The 23190-nt window shown below is 51.8% G+C and overlaps 2 protein-coding genes across 17 annotated transcripts in view; both read right to left on the reverse strand.

Moving 5' to 3' along the window:
• Positions 1-1456: 1456 nt before the first annotated feature.
• Positions 1457-17192, reverse strand: Dpysl4 (dihydropyrimidinase like 4). 3 transcript variants are annotated; one of them, XM_005064261.4, is made up of 14 exons: positions 17058-17190; positions 13491-13579; positions 12733-12917; positions 10983-11147; positions 9454-9515; positions 9274-9354; positions 8685-8753; positions 8191-8311; positions 6839-6995; positions 6365-6506; positions 5301-5471; positions 4685-4864; positions 3360-3525; positions 1457-2326 (listed from the first exon to the last, which is right to left on the reverse strand). In XM_005064261.4, the coding sequence occupies exons 1-14, from the start codon at positions 17094-17096 to the stop codon at positions 2235-2237; spliced, it is 1719 nt and encodes a 572-aa protein (XP_005064318.1). In that variant the 5' UTR covers positions 17097-17190; the 3' UTR covers positions 1457-2234. The 3 variants fall into 3 exon arrangements, with proteins under 3 accessions (XP_005064318.1, XP_040608278.1, XP_040608284.1); XM_040752344.1 differs by lacking the exon at positions 17058-17190 and adding an exon at positions 16455-16936; XM_040752350.1 differs by lacking the exon at positions 13491-13579 and having other exon boundaries at positions 17058-17192.
• Positions 17193-19133: 1941 nt separating this feature from the next.
• Positions 19134-23190, reverse strand: part of Jakmip3 (Janus kinase and microtubule interacting protein 3) — a 133567-nt gene continuing 129510 nt past the window's right edge. For all 14 annotated transcript variants that reach the window (XM_040752226.1, XM_040752250.1, XM_040752264.1 and 11 more), the window contains one exon: positions 19134-21520. The gene's annotated coding sequence lies outside the window, so the exon portion shown is untranslated. The remainder of the gene's footprint in view (positions 21521-23190) is intronic.

Here is a 23190-nt window from a genome sequence, read left to right on the forward strand (position 1 = left end):
AGGATGGGTGGGTTCTGCCCCTCAAGCCCAGGGCTTTCTTTACAAGTGTGCATGGTTCACTTGGGAGATTCCATTTCACGTATGGTACCCTCCCAGGACAGTAGCCCCCCTGGTTACCATACAAAGTATCTGTATCTATGTTTGTGGTTCTAGTCAACCCAACTAAATGCTGCCCTCTTGCCTGGTCAGACTGTGAAGTGACTGGGGGCCAAAGTGTCTGAACTGCTGGCTGTGCTGAGGACAGAGCTGAAGTCCCAGGACTGGGAAGGCAGCTCTGACCCCTGTCTGCCCCCTGCCACCTCTCAGTGGGATTGACTAACCACTGGACTCCCGGCGAGGCTCACACCTAAGAAGTACAGCATGAACACGAAGGGAGGATGAACAGAATACCCAGATCACTACCTCTTCCCTGCAGCCCTTCAGGTAGCCAGGTTCCGAGTGAAAACCTGGCAAGGTCTGGTACACAACAAGGGAGTAATTCCGGGGGTTTGTGTAAGTGTGGAAGGCCTGACTATGGCGAGGGTGCACTCTCTGTTTTGACTGTGGCAGGGATCTAAATACTTCTTGAGTCCCTTCATCACCCCTATCCTTGCTGGGGAAATAGAAAGACACTGGCATAGTGCACAGTATCCAGCCAAAGTTGGGGTTCCAAAAGCCCTGCTGGGCATGGTGGTGCACACCTTTAATACCAGCACTTGGGAGACAGGCAGATAATCTTAAGTTCAAGTCCAACTGGGTTTATAGGACATAATAAGACCATGTCTGAAAAAAAATCAAGTTTGAAGCCTTACTGACTATGTGTATGTGACCCAAAAAGGTGTCAGGGCTACCAAGGCAGGCCTTCAGTAGAGTTGCTGCTAGGCTCAGGGAAACTTTAGGATGATCCTGGATGCCAACAGTGCTATCAGCTCCTACAGAAATGCTCCTGCTGCTGAAAATGGATGTTGGGAGAAGGAAGGGACAGGCAGTGTGGAAAGACCTCCCACTTTTAGGGGCATCCCTTGCCTGGAATAAAGAACTTGAGACCACCTCCTCTAGAAGGGGCTAAGGCCAGGAGGCTAGCCCAGCAATTCCAACCTCAGGAAGGCACCAATAGGAACTGCCACTTTCCTCCTGTGGGTGGGGCCTGGCTATGAGCGGCTGCACCAATCAATCTCCTGGGCTGCCCTCCACCCTGCATTCCACCTGGAGGGTCTGTGTGTCTCAGTCTTCCCTTTACTGCCTCACCACAGTGGAATGGTTCGAGTCCCACCAGTCAGAGCATGGATGGCCTCCTGCTGATCATGTGACGCCTTCCACCATTCAGGTCCAGCAATGCCCATGGCCCAGAGCAGGTAGAGACCACACTGCTAGACAGCATGCAGCTGGCCAGAGGTGGCAGTAGTTGCAGGGGCTCCCGGGTCCCTGTGCAAATACTTGTGAGGGAAGGAAGTCTGGCTAGCAACACACAGGCAGCTTCTAACCCAGACTTTTTTATTGACCCGACTCACATAGGCTTAGCCGGTGGCAGGCATCTGGTACAGCAGCATGCAGATCCCTGGCTGTGGTTTCCTCACAGTACAAAACCGCTATTCTAATAAATCTATGGAAACAGACTTTGTAGGACAAGGAAAGTGTCTTAGCTAAGGGATCATAAAACTCCCTAGAGGGGGCTGCTATAGGAGCTCAGGTTTTGTCCTTGGAAGTGTTGTATGTGGGAGGGAGCTCGCCTGCACCGAGTAACTGTTGGATCCCTGAAGTCACAGCAGCTCTGCAAGCCGGAGGCTCCATTCATCTGCTCTCCTCCCTACACCGGGGCAGTCAGGGGGACAGGCCCCGAAGGGTAGCTGCACCTTGAAAACATGGAGCTGGTGGAAGCTTGGGGGCTTCCATGGGGCAGTGATTCCTTAGGGGGAGGCAGCAGCAAATGCCCACCCTGCCTAGTCCCAGGCCCTGGAAAGCTCACAGGCTCAAGGCAGAGAGCTCTCATGGAAGGTCTCCATGGTAAGGCAGGTGGGCAGCGGGCACCTTCTCACTGCCATGCCTAGTCCTCTCCCTCTGGCAGTGAGCTCTCCCTGGATTCAGCCCTCTGGAGGGAGTACCTCATAGTGGGGTCCAAAGGGAGAGTTTGTGGGGTACAGGAGGGCAAGGCTGAGCACCTTTCACGATCACATCTACAAAGGAAGGAGCTAACTGAAGTGAGTGCTTCCAACACCCTGTCAGTAGGGAAAGCACCAGCTTGCCAGACCCCAAGTCTAGGAAAGAGACGTGATGTTGGAGCGTCCTCCAGGGGGTGCCATGATCTTCTGAGCTGTACGTCTGGCGATGTGATCATCAGCCTGAGACCCTGAAGGAAGGGCAAGTAAGTGTGGTAAGGAGAATGGGGTGGGATACAGGCTTTCCTTCAATCCAAAAGGGAAGGCAGGTGTGCCTGGCTGCACCCCCTAAACCAGGACTACCAAGTATCCATGCAACCTCATGAAATGGGCACCCAGGGTTGGTTTTCTCCCCAGAGCCACGGCTGGTAGGGCAGGTGGCCAGGCTGACTGCTTAGTATAGGCAAAGGCTGAAAGTATAGCCAAAGACCCTACAGTCTGTGGGGACAGGAAGGTAAAGGCCAACCCTCCAGGAAGCCTGCCCTTTTTGGTGTCTGTGTGGGCCTTTGTGATGGCAGGAGTTTGCCCCTCTTTCAAGATGACCTTGGATTCTGAAGAACTTCCCCCTGATACCATATCACCGAGTGACCATGAACTATTATCACCTCCCAAGCAGAGACATGATAGAGCAAAGGCAACACAGTAATGTAGCTCCCACTCAAGGGTGGAGAAAGTGGTGGGGAGAGTCTGGCTTTGGTCTTCAGGCAACATGGGGGACTGGGAAGCCACGCAGCTAGTAAAAGCCAACTCTGTTGGCCGACATGGCAGGTACATTCTAGTGTGTCCCCAAGTGCTAAGGACACAGCTCAGACCCATGCCTCATACTTCACTAGTGAGTCTCAGCTTGTGGCGCTGAGGGAGTTGTACTATAACTTGGGTCCCCACAGAGGTGACACCTCTCATCCCATGGATACTGAACATTTTACTCTCCAAGATTAATTGACTCAAGGTGCTGATTCGTTCATCTCAAAGGCAAATGCTGGACACAAATGGGCTTCCACAGCAGGGGTGCACACCTCTTTGCCCCTCATAAGGCCCCAAATGAGGCCCCTCACCAAGGTCAGTACCTCCTACTCTACAGTACCCATACTGACTGTACATAAGCCTACCCTGGGGCTTGCCCTGTGTATGTACAGGTCCAAGTCTCCAGCTGAGCTTAGAGCCCTCTGGGCACAGGCTAGAGCTGGCAAAAAGCCTCTTACACCATGTCAAGCCCCAACTCACCAGATAGGCTGAACCCCGACTGGTGCAGGTTACGCACTGGTGGGACTGAGATCTTGCCTGGACAGGATGCACGAGCCGGTGTGCCACCCCCTGGCTTGGCAGGTAACATTACCTCATGGACGGGTCCATCATACAGGCCTCGGGGCACACCATGGATCTCTGCTAGCTGTGGGGCCAAGAGAACTGGGGGTTTCAGTTGATGGAAGGCAGTACCCTGCCTGTCTGCTCTATACCCCAACTTGTCCCAGCTCAGTAATCCCATGTTTCCCTGCAATAGAGGAGCACCATGGCTTCATACACATCTTCCTCAGTGCCCTCCCGGCACATTAATCAGCCAACACCCATGGTTATATCTGTGCCTCTCAGGAGTTCCTGGATGCATGTGCATGCGTGAGTGCACACACACACATGCACATACACACACACACACACACACACACAGAGAGAGAGAGAGAGAGAGAGAGAGAGAGAGAGAGAGAGAGAGAGAGAGCGCAATGTAACGTCAGTCACAAAACTGTTCAGGGAGGGCTACTTAAAAGAGCAAAGCAGCCCCACCTGGAACTGGAATCAGATCCAGGTCCCAACTGTGGTCAGGAAGCAACATGCAATGAGGTTCTAGGTCCTGTCTGCCCTGAAAATGACTCCCAAAGCTCAAAGCATTTCCCAGGACCCCAGCATGGGCCAATGTCCCAAGGAGTAAAGTTGCATGGGCCTGTGCTCCTGGCTGGCATCTTCCTCTGGATTTGTGGGCCTACTTGACAATCTGGCCTGAGCCAGCCCCGGAGGACTAGATCCTATTGACAAGGGGAAGGGGTATCACTACACAGTAGATGGCAGAGGGAGGGCTGAACCGTTTTCCACTACCATGCTCCCCCTCCCTCTGCAAATGGACCGGGCCTTCCTCATACAAAACTGTCCTCTACAGGCTCCTAGGGTCTCCATTTCCACCCTCCTCCTTAGAGAGGGAGTGGAGATCAGGTGGTGTGCTCTGTACTGTACTAGTATCTTCATGGTGATTCACTCAGGTAGGTGGTCATAAATGAGTTTATAGCCATATTTCCTATAGACAGCTGTAACTGGACATTACACCACCACCACTGAGTAGGCAGTCGATGGGCACGGGCCGGGCCTGCCAGTGGCCCCCTGGAGACTTCCCCTACAACAGGAAATGACCAGCAGGCCTTGGGGAAGTGATGGCTTCCACCGTACCTTCCAAAGCCACGTCAGCCAGGAGGCAGAACCTCACACCAGGGCTCACTAACTGTGCTGGGAACTCCACGCCCACCACCCAGGTGATGTCCAGTCACCCCAGGTCGGCCTCTTACCCTGTTGCGAGCCTTTATCCTCTTATAGACAAGGTCGGGGAACGTCTTCCGGGGAATGAAGCGGCCAGCCCCTGGAGTGACAAACAGGTTCCCATCTTCCAGCACCACTCTGCCCTGACTTATGACCACTGTGGGCACTCCTCGGCACTCCACTCCTTCAAAGATGTTGTACTCTACATTCTGGGGAGAGGCCCACAGAGGCAGCTTCCTTCAGCCCTGACTCCCGAGCTGGCCAGCACTAGAGGTAACTTGCACCTGCTGTGCTAAGGCCCCACCCAGAAAAAAGGCAACTGAGGCAGACAAGTGACACACCAAAGGAATTGCCCTCAACCGACCGGGCACCCCTACTCACGAGATTCTTATGACGTCAAAGGGAAGAGACTGAGGGGTCACTTGTCCTTGCCTAGGCAGGTGTGGTATCCTCTGCCTCAGTCTCTTTATCTATAGGATGGGCCAACAGACCCAGTCACACACCCTTGGGGACAACAGATGTGGCTCTGGACAGGTCAAAGCTACCAACTGAGCCACACTGAGGGTGGACATCTGCCACCTATCCTGGTGACTCCCCTGGGAAGCAGGTCCTGCTAGGCCCTGCGAAGGAGGGAGGCGTTCTCACCAGGTTGTGGCTCTTGGCAGAGATGACTTTCGTGGCTCTGGGGTTCCAGATGACCAGGTCAGCATCAGAGCCCACAGCCACACGCCCCTTCCTGGGGTAAAAATTGAAGATTTTGGCAGCGTTTGTACTGGTCACAGCAACGAACTCATTCTCGTCCATTTTCCCCGAAGCCTGAGAAGCGTAAGAACCAGCTGAGGGGAAGGGTGGGCTAGATGTCATGGGGTGTCCCAAGCTCAGGAGGGGCTCCAGCCATGGCCTCACCATGGCAATAACACAGTGGATGCCCACCCCGACAGGGCACCAATGACAGTGACTCGTGGTGTGACTGTTCCTTTGGTCATGACCCCATTTCTAGCTGCCTCTGTGAATAAATGATGATACTCTGATACCAACTCTGGTGTCTCTTAAGACACTGTCATCTTGGTTTGTAGGTATGGCGGAGGGATGATCTCAAGACAGGGGCCAGGATGCAAAGGAGGGCGACCTGCCTGCCCGCCTGCCTGCATTTCTTCCTTCCTCCCTCCCTTCCCCCATTCCTCCCCTCCTTCTCTCATCCCTCCCTCCCTTCCCTCACCCCTCCTTCCCTCCCTTCCCTCATTCCTCCCTTCCCTCCCTCCCCTCCCTCCCTCCCTTCCCTTCCCTTCCTTCCTTCCTTCTTTCCTTCCACCCTTCCTTTATCCTTCCTCTTTCCTTCCTTCCTGACAGGATTCTGCTGTGTAGCCCAGGCTGACTTTAAATATTCCCGCCTTAACTTCCAGGGTGCTGGGGCTACAGGCCTACACTTTGCCTGGTTATAATGAATTCTTTTTAAAAATCTGAGGTTTTCATTAACATAACAGTTACATATTTATAGTGTACAGGGTGATGGATATGACATTAATTCCAGGGAGGGGAATCCATAGATGTGATAGCATCATCCTGAGTGGAGTCTATGTGCTGTGGACTGCTAAGCTCAGGCTTGAAGGGATAAGACTGGTCCCTCTCTCATGAGCATTTCTGGTGGTGGGCTCCTCCCGCAGCATGCTGCTGACAGCCCTTGCCACACCCACATGCCCTAGACTTACCACACATTTCTCCCAGACCACAGACATGCGCTCTTCTACACCGTTGACACCCTCTGGAATCAGGGTGAAGTTGTCTTTGCCAACGGCCTTCTGGGCAGTAGTGAAGGTGCAGTGTGCACTGCCTGTCACCTGGAGGTCCCCACTGAGAACAAGCCAGGGTCAGAGTGGCCCAGGCCCTGGCCCTCCTACCCTGGCCATAGCTGGGTCAGTTCCGGCATCCTAGGCAGCCAGCCAAGGCTGTGAGAGATCTGAGCTGGCACTTAATTACAGAAGGGATAGAATGGACAATGTGGGCATAATATGGAGGACACAGACAGAATCACGAGGGGCCAGGAGCAGGGTGTAGGGTGGGGATCCCCAGCTGGGACCAGCGAGCCTTGTACCTCCCCAACTCTTTCCCGCAGAAGCCTGGGATTCCTCTGGGGGTGTCTGGAGGCCTAGGCTGACCTGAGCTTTGGTGGGGTGGCTGCTTACCTGGACAGCAGGGAGGTGAGGTGGTCTGCAGTGGTAGGGTCTGGGTTGATAGGGGGTGAAGTGACAAAGGCTGCAGCCTTGGCCCAGTTCTTGCTCCAGTAGTGTGAGCCATCAGTGCCCAGGCTGGCAGTGATAGGTTCTCCGAAGACGACCACCCCTAAAATGAGCAAGGCTTATGGCAGGCCCCCCACCAACCTGACCCTCTAGGAGTCGGAGCCCAGCACGAGTCTCAACTGCTACCTCTCTGCTCCTTACTTTCATGGCCAGGGGCAGCTTGTCCTCTTTTCTGGAGCGCCTGACTAGTCACTGGCATGTGGGGTGATTTTTTTGGGGAGGTGGGGTGACTAAGACAATGTTCCTTTCCATACCCACAACCTCTGCTGGGGATCAACCAATTAAACCTGTCAGTTCAGAGGCCCCGAGCCCCAGGCCTAGGCCTTGTACCAGAGCTCAGAACTAGGCTGAGGCTGTTCCTGTGAGTGAATAGGAAAGAACCAGGCTCAGAGCAGGGTAGGGACTGTTCCTGCTGCAGAGTAGCCTCTTGGGGGTGGGGTGAGGCTCCTGGGTGAGCCCTGCAGGCCCTGCTCAACTGATCCTCTCCCTTGTAAATGTAGTGGGTTTCTGTGCCAATCTCTGGGAAGAAAAAGTGTCCCTGTACACATCTACTTCTGCCCCAGGGACTTCCCAGTCTCAAGGCAGGGCTGGGAAATGAGGTCTCATTATGAGACCGGGTGGGGAAATGGATGCCAGATCCTACATTGTTCTTGAACATGCTGCCTCTTTTATGCATGACCTTTGTCTTATGCCCCAATCCTGGACCTCTCTGATGCCCTGGTGACTGCTGGGGCATCTCTGGCCCTCTGGGCTCACTGTCTTCCTGTGAGTCACACAGTCTAGCCCCTGGCAACCACAGCTATGGACCTGAAAGAACATAGGTGTCTGCCTCTAGCTAGTCTAGGTGCTATGGTCTTGGAGTCCCTCAGCCCTCAGGATGTGTACCCCAGCTCCTGAACCCATAGCAAATATATGAACCCTGCTGTGGAATTGAGAATTCCTCTTGGATACGTATAGAGAATTCTACCCTTGGGTCACACAGATACACCGGGCCCCAGTTTGCTAAGGACCCCTAGTAGACAGTTATTACTCTAACAAGGGTGGAGACTCGGATCCAGCCCCATCCCTCAAGGGGACACAGGGCTCCTAAACTTCCCTTGAGCCTGTGCCCCTAGGACTAACATAAGCAGGTGCCCCGTGAAGAGGCCCACTTTCCCCCCTTAACGCCTGGAGGTCCTCAATTGTCAGCAGAGCTCAGGGAGGATGGGAACATGTAGGAAGGGTGTGCTGGCACTCACCCCTGCGTTTGGCTTGGGCAACCATGTCAGCCGCTCCCTTGCTCATCACCTTGGTGATGTATAGTGGGCAGTTGGCCTGCTTGGCAATGGTGACTGCTCTGTACACGGCCTCGGCCTCTACCTGAAGACGGTGAAGGGAGGGGGCAATCAGAACACAAGAAGCCTTGAGACTTCCTGACCAAGTGAGTTCTGGAGCACCCAAAGATCACCTACGAGACTGTAGACACCGGAGGTATGCATCCCTGTTGGAGCAAGGGCCCAGCCTAGGGTTCAGTATCTAGAATCTGGGTTGACCCACACAGTTCTCAGGGCCTTCTTGCCTCAAGTAAGGGCTGGTGACTAGTGGTTGACACGGATACTGGGCAGGCAGAGAGTCATTGTATTAAGCCCCCAAGATGAGGATGGGATGAATAAGGTACAGCTCAGGTCATGAAGCAGGGCTAACTTAGCCCAGGGCCAGGGGGGAAATAGTCTTCATAGCAGGGCAAACTTACCTCTTCTGGGTGGCTGAGGACGTGGCCCTCAGGGCCGGTGATGCCTTGCTCCAGTAGGCGTTTTTGCTCCTAAATGATCAATAGGATGCTTTGCTCCAGCCCCAAGGATCCCAAGCCCCAGACATGAGGTGCCTGGTGGCAAGCCCCATACCTTAAGCATAGTCCTGGGCCCCTGAACATCCCAGAATAGAGCAACCACAAAGAACACATGGCAGAGAGGACTTGGGGAAGGCCAGGCCAAGGCTCAGGCCATTGGCAGGCAATCAGTCCCTCTTGTCCCTCTTGCCCTTGGTGTCACACTGCAGTTTCCCAAGAGACTGGCATGGGTACTTTGGTAAGATCTTTGACCATCATGGAAAATCCAGTTTATAGTTTCAATATCCTTTAAGACCCTCTCACTCATGGGTTGCTTGACCTTTGACTTAATATTCCCCTCCTCCTTAGACATCTTGTTCCCATCAAAGTGCCACAGAGGTCACAGGTCTCATAAGGTCTTTACCCAGCTTTGCCTGCCCACTGAGGCTCACATACCAGGCTTCAGCTTGACCCACCCAGTCAACCCTTATGGGGGCAACATAGCCTCTCACACCTCCTCCACGATGTCTCCATTTTCTGCGTGCACTTGGGCCAAGGCTCCCAGGTCCCGGATGAGGCTGAAGATCTCATACATCTGTGAAGAAGGCAGACAGAGTCCTGTGTTTGGAGGGTGCTCTCCCCAACAACAGCCCAAGACACCTCACTTGTTCATTCCCTTTGAACTTGGCCTCACCTGACCGTCGGTACACTGGCACCTGTCCTTGTATGCCATGAAGACCAGGAAGGAGTTCACACCTAGAAAAGAGGCCAGAAGGGCTCAGACACCAGGAGAAGAGCCCAGAGACGGGGCATTTCTCCCACAGAAGGTTGCTGGGTAGCACAGCATCCTGCAGGCAAGCCTTCCCCATCAATAAGCCAGGCCACATGGACAGAGCTGGCTGCCCCAGGCATTCCCTCACTGTGCTCAAGTTCGGGGCTGTTTGCTCACCTCGTGGGCATGCAGGTGAGAATGTACCTACTACCACCACCACCTGTCATGCAGATGTCCACTCCTACAAGACACAGAGCAGTGTAATTGGCTTGTGCTCCGTGTGCTCTCTTCAGGAAAAGCAGCCAGGCCTGGCATGCTGGGGTAGCCTCTCTTGGGCCATCTGTCATGTCACCTGCCTACAGGTCCTGAGTCCTGCTTCACTATACCAAGCTCATTGTGAATGTTTATGACACTCTGAGAGGGGCAGGTAGACCTCAGACACACAGGAGGAAGAGGGGCTGATGTCCACAATATTGGAGTCCAATCAGGAGCAAGGCTGAGCCTTCCCAACTCTTGGACAGCCAGAATCTGCCTGCCTCCCAGGACCAGGACCTATGATGGTCCATTGAGGCATAAAGGCAGACCCAAACCCACCCAGCCAAAAACCCTGTCCCCTTGCTGGATAGAAAGGAACAATGTGGGTGACAGTCATTTTGTGCCATCCTCCCAGGTGATGACTTGCATGTGATATCTGATGGCAACTTCTGATTAGAAGTCAGTCCTGACAGGGAGAGTGAGCTCTGCAGGTACCTGGTTCAGACAGGCTGCAGGGAGCCTAACTGTTACCTGGAGAGCAGATTCCACTACACCCAAGTGGAGTAGGTGTGGGGCACTATGCTCCAAAGGGCACCAGTATGAGGACTGTCATTCTCTGGGAACTGTGACCTAAAGGAGATGGCCCTGGAGTGACAACAGACAGGCAGCAGTGTCCCTCACGAGTGTGCTCTTCTGTGAGCCACAGACACCACATGGAATGCAGAGATAAGGCAAGCATTCAGCACTGTATGACTTCTTGTCAAGCCCACTGAGAAATCTGGTGTGGTTTTAGCTTTAGGATGATTCTATAGAATGGAGCCAATCTTTATTAACAGATGAATTAGTTTCAATACAGAGCTTAAAAGAATCTCCAGAGAAAACCCAAGTGATGGTAGATGTGGCTACTTCTTTGCCTTCTGGGTATCTCTATTCTAGAAAACAGAGAGCCAAAGACTACATGGTCAAGGCAGCTTCAGTGGGAAGACCAATTACAGGATGTGTTCATGGCATAGGCCCTCCTCGTTCAGAGGCTTTGAAAGCACAATTGACTTTGAGTGATTCTTCTCCAACTCAGTTCCTAAACGCCTGTCTTCACATCAGGCTGGCAGACTGCAGCAAATCCCAGGGTATCTAGAAGGGACCCCCGTCTGCCCGTAGGCGATCCTCAGGTACCACCAGCCATCACTGCTGCTCACCTTTGTCCCTGACTAGGGCCTCCAGCTCCTCTTTGGTGCTCTCATGCCAACGGGGAATGTCCACATGTAGGGAGTAGTCACAGCAGGCCGCACTGTCCGCTCGCTCCCTCCACTGCTCATAGGCCGCCAGCAGGCTCACACCAGGCTCAGGAAACACATGGTCCACTGTGGAGGGGCAGCACATTCAGCCAGGCCCCCAAGACTGGCCAGGGTGTCCCACTATCGTCTCCAAGGGGGATTTGGTTTTGCATTCTAGAGACCAGAGTGGAACTCGAGGAAGACACAGCAAAGGGAGGTCCTGTCCTGCCACCTTCCTGTCTCTCCCTTCCAGTCAGCTCATAGGTATCTTCAGTCCCATGTCTCTCCAGCCTCTCTGAGTAGAGCTCTCAGAGGGGAGCCTGAGTTCAAACCACCCCTCTTCCTGCAGACCTTGGCTCCTCAGGGAACAGCAGTGACAGGATTTTCAGCTGTCCACAGTGAGGCCCTGTGAACATGCATGCTTCTATAAAACTTCCTCCACTGAGTCAGTTTCCATGGCCTCACTGACTCCACAAGCCCCAAATAGTACAAATCATTCCTACACGTGGCCACTCTGTTGTCCCCCTCCCATTCCAAGGCTCCGTGGCCAGTCCTGGGATGTGCCAGGAGGGAGCGCAGAGGGCTACCAAAACAAAATGGTGCACTTCAGGAGCCAGTGGCTGCTTCACCTCCATGCCCTACTGCCTGGACCCCTACCCTATTTGTTCATCACTCAGATCGCCAACCAGGACCCGGGAGCTGGCACATGCACTACGTAACCTATGCTTCAGCCTTGTGTGTATGCCATTTGTGTCTCTGGAGACACCTCCAGGTGGCATTAACAGCACAGCTGTGCTGGCCCACCTGGCCCACCACATGCACTTGAGCAGCAGGAGCCTGAGGTGGCCTGCCTTGTTGCTGGTTTTCCTTCAGTCTGTGACAGAGTGAACTAAGCCAAGCTAATGGCTGAGTGCTGTTGTGGAGTGCCCGGAGTCTCCAGAACTGTACTCCTTGGTAGCAGCAGGGACAGTATTTACTGTGTTCCAGGTGCACAAAGAAATTTGAGTGGTAAATCTTTTATCCTCAGCCTCTAGAGGAGAGGAGAGACCCTTTCCCCCTGCCATGAAGGTATACAGCGTAAGTATGTGGGTCATAATGTTGAGAGCAGATACAGAGATGTGCAAAGGAGTTCAAACAGAGTAGTATGAATGTCCTGTTTCAAACACCACAGCCTCAATTCTTAGCAAAGGCAAGAACTTGCTGAAAACAGACATCAGAGACAAGGTTGAGGCTCAGCTCCCCTGGTTCAGAGCACTGGGATTTCTGAACCCCAGTTCCTGGCCAGCAGCCAGTCCCCTGGAAGGAGTAAGTGGGCACACCTGCTTATCCAGAGCCCATCAGCATCCTAGAGTTAGCCAGGGCAACTGGCCCAGAAAGAGAAACGGGGATGGCAGGGGCGTGCTCAGCATATTTTAGATTGAGATATAATAGAGAAACAGAACTGAGAAAAACCACCTCATGCAACAAGGAAATGGGCCATGCACTGAACCAGCATGCCTACACATCTACGGGAACCCAGCCTCGTACTAAGTGTTGTGATAACACAAAAATATGCACGGAGGCCAGAGCCATTGTGCTATTCAAGGCTTCATGACTACCTGGAAAGTGGCCTGCACACTCACATATCATAGTGGCCTGCACACTCACGTATCATAGTGGCCTGCACACTCACGTATCATAGTGGTCCCGCCCGCTAGGGCCGCCTTGGTGCCCTGACAGAAATCATCAGCTGGGGTCATGCCCAGCACAGGCATCTGCAGCCGGGTGTGGACGTCAACTCCCCCAGGCAGTACCATCAGGCCATGAGCATCAATGGTTTTGATGCCCCCAGGGACGATGAGGTTTTCTCCAATTTGTCTGAAAACAACAAGAAGAATCGTCACTTTATAGAGAGCTCAGATCAGATCTTCGAACAAGTTCCATGGCAGCGGCTCTAAGAAGTGAGCGCCTGGAGTCATGACCATGGGAAAAAGCAGGCCCAATGACTACCTGCCTGCCCACGTGCTAGAGAATAAAACTCACGCTCTCAGGAGGGCAGTGTGTAGGGCCAGTGCTGTGCCGACATGGCTTTCCTCCTGGTATCCTCTGAAGCCCCGGCTTGCTGTCTACTGACCATAACTGGAGCCCCTGTTTGGTGTCTACAGACCCGTGGGGCGTGAATAGGTCCGTTTTTTCTGCTCATCTGCAGGAGCCCAGACTTGTACTAAGTGCCACGATAATATAAAGATACATGGACACTGGGCCCATTGTGTTCCTCAAGACGTCATGGTTATCTGGGAAGACTATCATGCCTCAAGGACTGTTCTCAGGGTCAGGGTTTTGGAAAAGAAAGCATTTGCATGGTTTTCACCCCAAAGCAGGCTGCTGAGTGCCAAGTAACCAACATTCACACATACATGTGTACACACATACCCCTGTGTAGAAACTTACTTAATCAGACCATCTTCCACATACAGATCGGCATAAAAGGACTGGTCGTCATTCACAATCTTCCCCCCTTTGATGAGAAGGCGGTCACTCTGACAAGAGACAAAACATAGGGTGCTGACAGAGACTTCCTGGACCATTAGCAACTTCTTGCCCTAGAATGACTGAAATGTTTTGATGCATTTTGTAGCCATAAGAACCAGCTCAGGGCTGGAGAGATGACTCAGCACCCACATGGCAGTTTAAAATGTCTGTAACTCTGATTCTAGGCAATCAGACACCTTCATGCCAATGTACATAAAATAAAGTTAAATAAGTTAGTTAAAAAAAAAGAACCAGCTTTTTGTCTGCAGTACTCCAAACAGGATGCTCAAAGCAGTGTCCAACATGGCCCTGGCACTAACTGCTGAGCAGATGCAGAAGGTGTTGGGAGGGGACTGAGTGGGAACAGCAGACCAAAGCTGTGTTGGTGAAAGTATGGCGAAGCAGCTGCTACAATGAAACCTTCAGCAGCTGCTACATTGAAACCTTCAGGAGCTGCTACATTGAAACCTTCCTTCTGCCTACCGGAAGACCTGGTGACCTCACCATTCTCAAGCGGCACCTGCCTGCTTCCCTCCCACCTGTATTGACAAAGCTAGGTGGGTCACAACAGAGCCGAGCCGATGTACCAGAATTGCTACAGGCTCATGGTGGTGCCAGAAGTGTAGGGCAGATAAGATGCCAGACATCTTAGTCTTGACTCCAGAGGCTACACAGCCTAGGGACAGACAGATGGAGGCAGTGTGCCTCTAACACTCTCCACCAAGGCTCGGGTCACCAAACTGGAACAGACAGAAGAGCACGGATAGGGCCACCTTGAGCATCACAGGGCTTTTCTGGGGGAACTAGTGTGGTGTGGCAGAAGTGGGGGGGTTGCTCCAGGCTAGGGAGCAACTGTACAAAGGTCCCTGAGGCAGGAAAGTGCTTGGGTTAGCTTTAAGCCTCAGGACATGAGAGCTACAACTAACGCAAAGAGCAAGAGGAAGAGCTGGCATCGGAGCTGGGCAGGTCGGGACATACAGGTTTTGGGGTCCATGGGACGACACTGGGGGCAGAAGCATTTGATCAGTTCTGCTGATACAGACATTGCCTGGGCTGTCGGGAAGAAAACGGATTACGGTATGGAAGGGGAGCACGGCTGCCGCTTGAGTGGCTTCATGGGTTGTTCAGGGAAGGGGAGAGGCTCTTGGCCAGTGTTATGGACATGAGCATGAGAAAACAGATCTGACTGGGGTGCTGGGAATTGATGGGCAGAACTAACAGATAGAAAGGCCATGGGCGTGAAGGACGGGAGCAGGGGTGGATCAGATGGCCACAGGCTCTGATGCCGTGTGAAGACATTCACATGGGTGAAGAAAGGGTTTATGGGTAAGGCCAGCTCCCTGTGAGCTAACCTCAGAAAAATGGAGGCATGGAATCTGGTTGGTTCTGATAGTTCTTTGTCCCATTTCTAAGACCATCCAGGAGGAACGTGTCAGGCAGAAAGTGGAAACTGCAGATGAACTCTGCATGGACCTCAGAATCGATAGCCTAGCTTTGGATGAGAACAGTGGAAACACACAAGAAATGGAGACACACATGCAGACCCACATGTGAGAGGGGAGACATACTGACGTCCCTTTCCTACCCATCATGAGCCACAACTCTCCCTGTGAACTCACCAGGGAAGGCACTCCACACTAAACAAGGAAGCCTGGCCACATGCCCCAAATTCCTGTGACCCATGTGGCCTCTGCGGCACCATCAGTCTGAGACTAGGAGAACCAACTGAGAGTGTCAGGCAGAACCCTGTGAGCCTACGAGGATGGGGAGCGTCTTTTGTATAGTTCATTGTTCTGACCAACAGCAGAGTGTTGGGCTGAATCCTCAGGGTTCACCACACCACTCGGTCTTCAAAAGACCTGGCAACTATGGTCAAGCCCTTACCACCCAGCCCTCTGCCTGTACAGCCCAGAGTCACAAATAGTTCTCAAGTTTTATATTGGTTGGGGGAGAAAATGAAAAGAATGCCTTGTAAACATTTTTTGAAATCCACATTTCAATGTCTACAGGTGAAGTTCAAGTCTACAGGTGAAGTTCACAGTCTCTCTCCAAATGTCTGTAGGTGCTCACTGACCAGCCCCACTGAGCACTAATGTCTGCCTAGGCCGACCACAGCTACCTTGGCAGGGCTGTTACTATGGACCACACCCCTTCTCTCCCCCCTTGGTCTAGCCATTCTCAGAAAAAGCTAGGAAAACTCAGCCATTAGGAGAAATCCCTGAGCCAAAAATCTTGAGTTCTGGGGTCCCTATTTAGACTCCTGTTTTCGGTCACCGTAATTTGCATTCTGGGGTCCTCCTGGGTTTGGGAGAACAAGTGATACTGTGGTAGGTGCCATCTAGATGAATAGGGGCTCTGGCCGGCCCACTTCATCATCATGAACAGGACTGTCTGATTCGGCAGGGCAGGACCTGCCATCACCATCTCAACTCACAGCCAGCTGGCTGCTGGCACCTCCTCCTTAGGCCTGGATCCCTAGGAGTAGTAGGCAGTCAAGAGACAGGAACGAATTCCAGTCCCCATGAGAGGGGTACTCCCCTCTTTGAGTTTTTTTTCCAAAGGAGAAGACTCCCCCCAGAAGGTTAGGGAACTGGCCTCCTCAACAGCCTGATTAGACTCCAGGGCTCTTACGCTGGAGAACAAATCCAGAGCTTTTTGAGACCTCCTAGAGGTCCCGGACCTGGTCCAGCCGATCCCAGGAGCCTCCCTTTCTTCCTCCCAGGCTTCGGGCCATCCCCTACCCACTTCCGTGGGAAGGCTTTGTTTCCTGGACGGCCGGGTGGACACACTGACCTTCTGCTTTCTGCGTGTCTGTTTTGGGGAGGTCTGTCCTGAAAGGGGGTGCTGCAGAGATGCTGGTTGGAGTGGTCAGCTAGTACTCACCTCCCGTGGAGAGTCCGAGCCCAGCTTCAGGCAGGTTCTCGGGGCCTCCAGGGGCACCAGATCTAGTAGTCAGGACTAAATCGCTTTGTCTCGGACAAAGCACTAAAGGCACGGAAGCAGCGCGCCCAGGGGGTAAGCTGCCCACGGACTGCTCTAGGAACAGCATCCGACATCGGAGTGCCTTCAGGCCCGGGGCCAACAAAGGCGGCGCCCACTGGCGGTCCTGGAGACAGAGCTCCGGGCAATGTCTGCTTGATCCCCATCTGCCCCAAGGCAGACTCGGCAGGAGGTTGGCCACCTAAGCTCCGGGTAGCAGGCCGCTCACCCCGCCTCTCCAAGCCAATCACCCGCGAGTCCGGAGAGCTGGTGGGCCCGGGCCTGTGCGTCAGCTGAGCAACGGGTCCCGCGCGGCCTGGAGAGCTCTCTCCTAGCTGGCAGCACACGAAGCAGAGGAGATGGAGGGCTGGCGCCTGGCCGGGGACTAGAGCAGGCATGGGACTCACAAGCTGGGCCCGGAGGATCGTCGGCTGAGCTTGCAAGCCACTCCCGCCGTGGGCAAGGGGCGCCAGACGCAGCGGGGGCGGGGGCGGAGGCTCGACTCACCGTGATCCGGGGAATGCTCTTCTTGCCTTGGAAGGACATCCTGATCCGCGGGCTGGTTATGAGTCCCCAGAAGAGGCTGTGCGGGCGCGGACGTGCCAGAGGTAACACGCGCGGAGCTTAGGGAGTCCAAGTGTGAGCCAGCCGGTCGCAGAGCTCTGATCAACTCATTTGCATATGTTCCCCGCCCATCGACCTTCATTTGCATCCGGGCCCCTCCTCCCTGCTCTTGTGCTAGCTTGTCAGCAATCTCTCTCTTCCTATCTCCCTCTCTACCTTTGCCTCTCCTTTTCCTTCCCTCCTTCCCTCCCTCAAGAGCACCTTGGAAGCCACAGGCGGGGACCACTGCACTCAAGTCCATCTGCACTCAAGTCCGTCTGTGCTTGGTGGAGAGGAATGGCTTGCGAGCTGTATGTATGAAGTTTGCATTCGGGAAAGGACAGGAGGAGAGGTGCCTGTCCAGTCTGGCCCCGTGTAGCATGGTTCTGTGGTGGCCCGAGGCAACCCAGGCTCTAGGGTTCAAAACTAATTCTAGTATCTGGGTAGAGGCGCTGCAGGAGCCAGAATCTAGCTTGGTATCTCTGACAAAATCCAGACATCTTCAAGGAATGGCTTCAGGTTGGAGCGCAAGAGCCTGGTCTGACCTGACCGCGGGACAGTGGTGCCTAGGCAGACTGTTCTTTGGCAGGTCACACCAGTGTAGGGCAGGAGGGAGAGCATAAGTTGGAGTGGCAGAGAGAAACAGCCAAGACAGAGAGAGAGGAAGATGAAAGGGCTGGACTGGGAGCCAGGAAAGACAGGAGACTCAGGGTAGAGAAATCCAGTGGAATCGATAACAGACACTCTCCTGGTCCTACGGCTGCCAGCCCACAGCCTGGGTCCCCACTTACTCTACCTGCTGGGTACTGTGGGCTGGGGCCACCCTGGACTTGTCTGAATCATCTCTGTCTGGCTCTTCAGGGTCCCTCCACCAGGTCGTTCCCGGTGTGGTTCGAGGACCTGAAGACCTCTGTGGCTGCCAAGTGATGCATCCATTGGTAGCACCTTGTTTTCCAAGGCAGCTGAAGACAATGCCAAATTTGAACCCATCTAGAGGTTTCACAGACACGTAGGGACACGATGCCATCATGGTGAGAGTGGGAGATTTGTGGCCAGGTGTCCTCAGCACCAGCACAAGGTCTGTGCGCAGGACACGTGGAACGGGGCATGGAGCAGCAGTCTCTCCCACCGGGAGCACACATAAGCCTTTCTGAGCTGATGCTGTCCATATGCAGGAGGTGCTGAATGCGCTGGGCAGAACCAGAGGCACTTACTATCCTAAAGATCTCTTGGTGGTTTGCCCTCAGGACACTTCTGCCCCCACGCTCATTAGGCCTGGTGAGAGCCATGAAGCTGGTGTTTATTCTACTCCAGGTGCTGGACCATGATGCAAGAAGAGGCTCTAAGGATCTTCAACGACAGCCTATTCTAAAGCCAAGGCCAAGGATTTGGGATGAGACAAGGCAGAGGTGCTCTCAGACACACCTGCAGCCCCAGAAGGTCACGGACAATTATTGCTGTCATTGTGGAGTCTACAGTGATGAATTGTAAATAAAAAGACACTTACCTTCACATTGTCCACTCAGTCAACTCCTTTCAAATACATGCTGGGACAATCTACTGGGAGGCCATGGGCCTATCAGTCAGCCAAGGCCATTATCTTCCCACCTGCCCAGGACTCTCCCAAGCGTACCTGTAAACCTCCACTCCTCAGCAGTGTGAGAGCCTCTGCAATGGATGTAGCCAGCTGTTCCTATTAAGATGCCAAAGTTCTTTTCCTATCCTTAGCTACTTGAACTCTTCTCCATGCTACATACTGGATAAAGTCACTGGAAGAGACTTTCCTGGTAGCCATTCTTAGCTAGTAGCTGCCAGATTCTTCTGACTACAAGGATGTCCTCCCAATGACTTTAGGTATCTCTAGATGAGGCTGCAGGTCCATTCCCTTTTTGGCACAAAAGAGGCACTGCTGGCCACATGGTGAAGACAGAAAAGGCTAACACAGATAACAAATTCACACTTTAATAATAGTCATTGAGCTAGGATTTAAAACGAGTTTTATTAAAACTGTACAGTAATTTACAAATAAGTAAAAATTCTCTGGTATATATTATAGGAACCACAATACAAAAATATGTGTAAAATTTATAATTGACCACCATACAAACCTAGATTAAGCCAGGGAATACTGTTTAGCACTGAACAGAAAGGTCAGGTGTTTAGAAGGGGGTGTGTTAAGGATTGCTTCGTTGAACACAAATACTGCCTGGCACTTTGCCATGAGAAACCAAGGTCTGCTCCTTTTTGCATAAGTTTACAGTAAAGCTTTTTAGAAAAGATACAATAAATATATGCTTTGATACATATATTCACAATATGATTTTCCTGAGCCTAAACTTAAATCCATCACCATGTAATAACACACAACCCACCATAAGGGTTCAATGACGGAGTATGGCAAGAGCTGATCCACTATCAGTGCCTCAAAGCCACTCTCCACCCTCCTTCCTGACTCCCAGGTGGTGTTTACAAGCCGTGTAAGGCACTCAGGTTTCCTGAAGGCTACAGAGTCTGTAAGGGCAGAGACTTAAGTCACAGCCATAGGCCTTCAGCAACAGAACGCTAGACCATGGAAACAAAGAAGACACCACATGGCTGTTCACGAAGGACTCTGCGGTTTACGTGGATTTCTAGTTTAGACAAACGAAAAGGCTTATGCCGTTCTGTGTCATGCACACAGAGCGAGCAGGCTGACAACTTAGTACAATGTGAAGTCGAGGCCCACACCTCAGTGACACAGTTTGAGTTCCTGGGGGACATGTCAGGGTCCCTCTTCTTGCTTCAGAAGGGCAGTGCCATTGCGCACAGATGTCCTGTTTTAGGAGCTAGCAGCAAGAGCTCAAATGTGGGAGGGAATCCCATCTAACCCAGCACTTGGTGAAAGGTTCAGTCTGGGATTTGGAAATTGCACCTTACTTGTGAAATGCTTGAGCTCTTCAAATGCTCACTGGCGGCAAGACTCGGTAACAAAGGCTTGCAGGTACACCCCCCCACACACACACCCAAAGTTCAGACTGGACTTTGGGATCATGTGACAAGAAGGTGCTTATGACACACTGAATAAAAACAATGAGTTCTAAGGAGAGTACAGCCTTCCAGCTAAACATGGGCTTTGAGAAACACAGCTGGATGGAAATGCAGTTTGGTTTGTGGGATATTATCTAACATTCATTGAGCCATTTTCCTTTCTATGTACATATACTTACACATAAACAATGATGACTTCATGAGCATTGGTACCTATTTACATGCTTATCTTTCTTGTATAGTCTTCCTTTAAAACAAACAAACAAACAAAAAGTTCCCAGACCTGTGATTTAGAGTGTCAGGGGTATTATGAAGTTATTCCAGACACGCATACAACATGCAAAGCCACGATCCAACCAAACCAGAGGTGAGGTGGGATGAGTTTCCAGTGCAATTTTTTTTTGTTTCCAATCAGCTACTGTTCTCTTGCAAGTTCACTTGGAGCTGGGTCAGGAGCTCTGATAGGCAGGGAGCTGCATGGAACTGAGACAGTTTCCAGACGCCTCTATTGCACAGTCCATCAGTCTCTAACCCAGTGTTTTCCCTTACCTACAGATCTGGCACCATCGCTAATACAAGCTATTGCTGCCATTCAGTGCTGGGTACAGCAAATGGACCAAGAGAAGGTAGTCATCTAAATCAGACAATACCATGCACTCAGGATGGAAGATTTAAGACTCAAAGGCCAAATTCAATGTCAGGCTCAGCTAGGGAAGCCACGATTGGGTTAGTGCCTTGTCCAAGTGCATCAGAAACTATGGCATGAATGACAACAGGAAGAACCAAGTGTACTTAGTGCATTTCCCAGCAGAAATCCTGCAGCCACTGAAGAAAAGGCCTGCATGTCCAATCCTGTAAGCCTTCCTCTGATTTTGGCCTAGGGGTGTATAACCATTCGGTCATCTGCTCCACACCAGAACATTTCTTTTGACACAAATAGAAAATGAAGTTAATATTTTCAGACAGCCTTCTCATTCCTCCCCCTGGCTACTGGGCTTTGTAATATATAATGCTGAATGTAGCAGTCACACCTGACCATATACCTTGCTACCCAGTGCAATCAAATTCTAGGTGTTTGAAAGGGCTCTGATCCGTTTACTGACCTCTCACTGAGCAAGCACACACATGAACACACATGCACACACACACACCCCCTCCTGACTTCAGCACAGAGAGTGGCAGCCTTAAGCTAGCAAGGATGTGATAAGGACAGAAGGGCCACCTCCAACCAGGGATGTGCTCTGGCCCACACAAGGGAAGACTTTCCTGGACCGTGGGCGGATCATCTAGCACAATGGAAATCTCACTCGAACCATCCTTAAGGGTGCACTGTTTTCTCTCTGGAAAGAAAAAGAGTAGAAGCAAGGACTTTAGTGGAGCGTACTTGAGCCACAAACACGAGTGTTCACGGTGTGGGGCAGCAGGGTCAAGAGGAGCACGGAGAGTGAGAGCTACAATCGGACCGGCTCTCCATGTGAGCAATGGTGCCCCACTGTGGTGGACCCCACACTAATGACACGTTGGGAGCCTCCTGAGCAGGCAGACTCCTAGGATACTGCACGTTCACACACAGAGTGGAAGGAATTAGTCTGTATTCCTCACTGTAGAATTCATCTGAACCTTCCCTCAGTGGTCCCTGGAGGCTGCCAATTTCTCTCAATTTCCTTTTCTTCTCTGAGCTTAAGAAATGTGCCTCTGTTAGCTTCTAACTTCCTCTTATTAACTTACAAATTTTAATGTTTCTAGCCTCCAAAGGAGCTGCTAAGGTTTCTTTCAAGTAGAAGGTGGGTAGGGGAGACCCAGGACCACAGATGCTAACAGGATATTACCTCACATAGAATAATAATAATAAAAATGGGTTGGAGAAATGGCTTAGCACTGGTTGCTCATCTAGAGGACCAGGATTTGAGTCTTAGAACCCCTATGGCAGCTAATGTAACTCCAGCTCCATGGGATCCAGCCCCCTCTTCTGGCCTTCACTGGTACTGCATGCATATTGTTCATAGATACACAAGCAGGCAGAACAACTCATACACATAAAAAATTTTTAAATTTTAAAGGTCAAAATTTTAATAGTTACATTTTACGTATGCTAACTTGTTCACACACTATAGTTGGAATCGACGCTGTCATTATAATAACATGTTCTCTGCCTTTAATCTGATTCACTTCTAAATAGGTTATTATAGAGCCATTTATTTTTAGAATATTAAAATGCAGGAAGGGGACTTTTTCTATTCTAGATCTTTTATTTCACAGGTACAAAGTCAAAGCTCCAAGGGAGATAATGGAGAATTCCCATGGTGACACTTCAGGCTAATAAGGCCTGAAGCCTTGATGATCTACTCTCCAACCCTCCCACCCAAGACTCTTACCACATACCCCTGACTCTATGAATTATGTGATCAACAGTCCAGAGTATGAACTGCACATGACAAGAAGAAACAAAAGTCCATTGAAAATAATGCAGAATCCTAAATAGCCACTCCCGAAGTTGGAGAGAGAAAGGACATTCAATTGCTTGGGTCGTTCTCTCTATCACTCTCTGAGTTGGTAGTTGCCCTGCTTTTGCTTACTCAATCCACTCATTGCCACTGTTTCCAGGTGAGTGGCTTTCTGCCTTCATCTGTGACTGCAGGTGCATGAGTGCTAAAACACGTGCGCGCGCGCACACACACACACACACACGCACACACACAGCTTCCAGAGTGGGTGGCTTTCTGTCCTCATCTATGGAAGTGCCATATTACACAAGCACACGGAACATACTTGTACATTTGTGCACATCTGTATACAATACAGCACATTCATATACATATAAGGGCACACAGTGTACATCTGCATACACATGCACGGTTTCTAGAATGGCTGAATTTTTTTACTCTCACCTGTGACTGCACCACACACAATACATCCATATAACATGCATACTGGGTAAACACACATATACCTAGAATCATCATTTTGGTCCCAGGGATCTGGTCCTCTAAGATCCCTTCTGTCGCACTCC

This window comes from Mesocricetus auratus, unplaced genomic scaffold (assembly GCF_017639785.1).
Source record: "Mesocricetus auratus isolate SY011 unplaced genomic scaffold, BCM_Maur_2.0 Super-Scaffold_4256, whole genome shotgun sequence".
Taxonomy (NCBI): domain Eukaryota; kingdom Metazoa; phylum Chordata; class Mammalia; order Rodentia; family Cricetidae; genus Mesocricetus; species Mesocricetus auratus.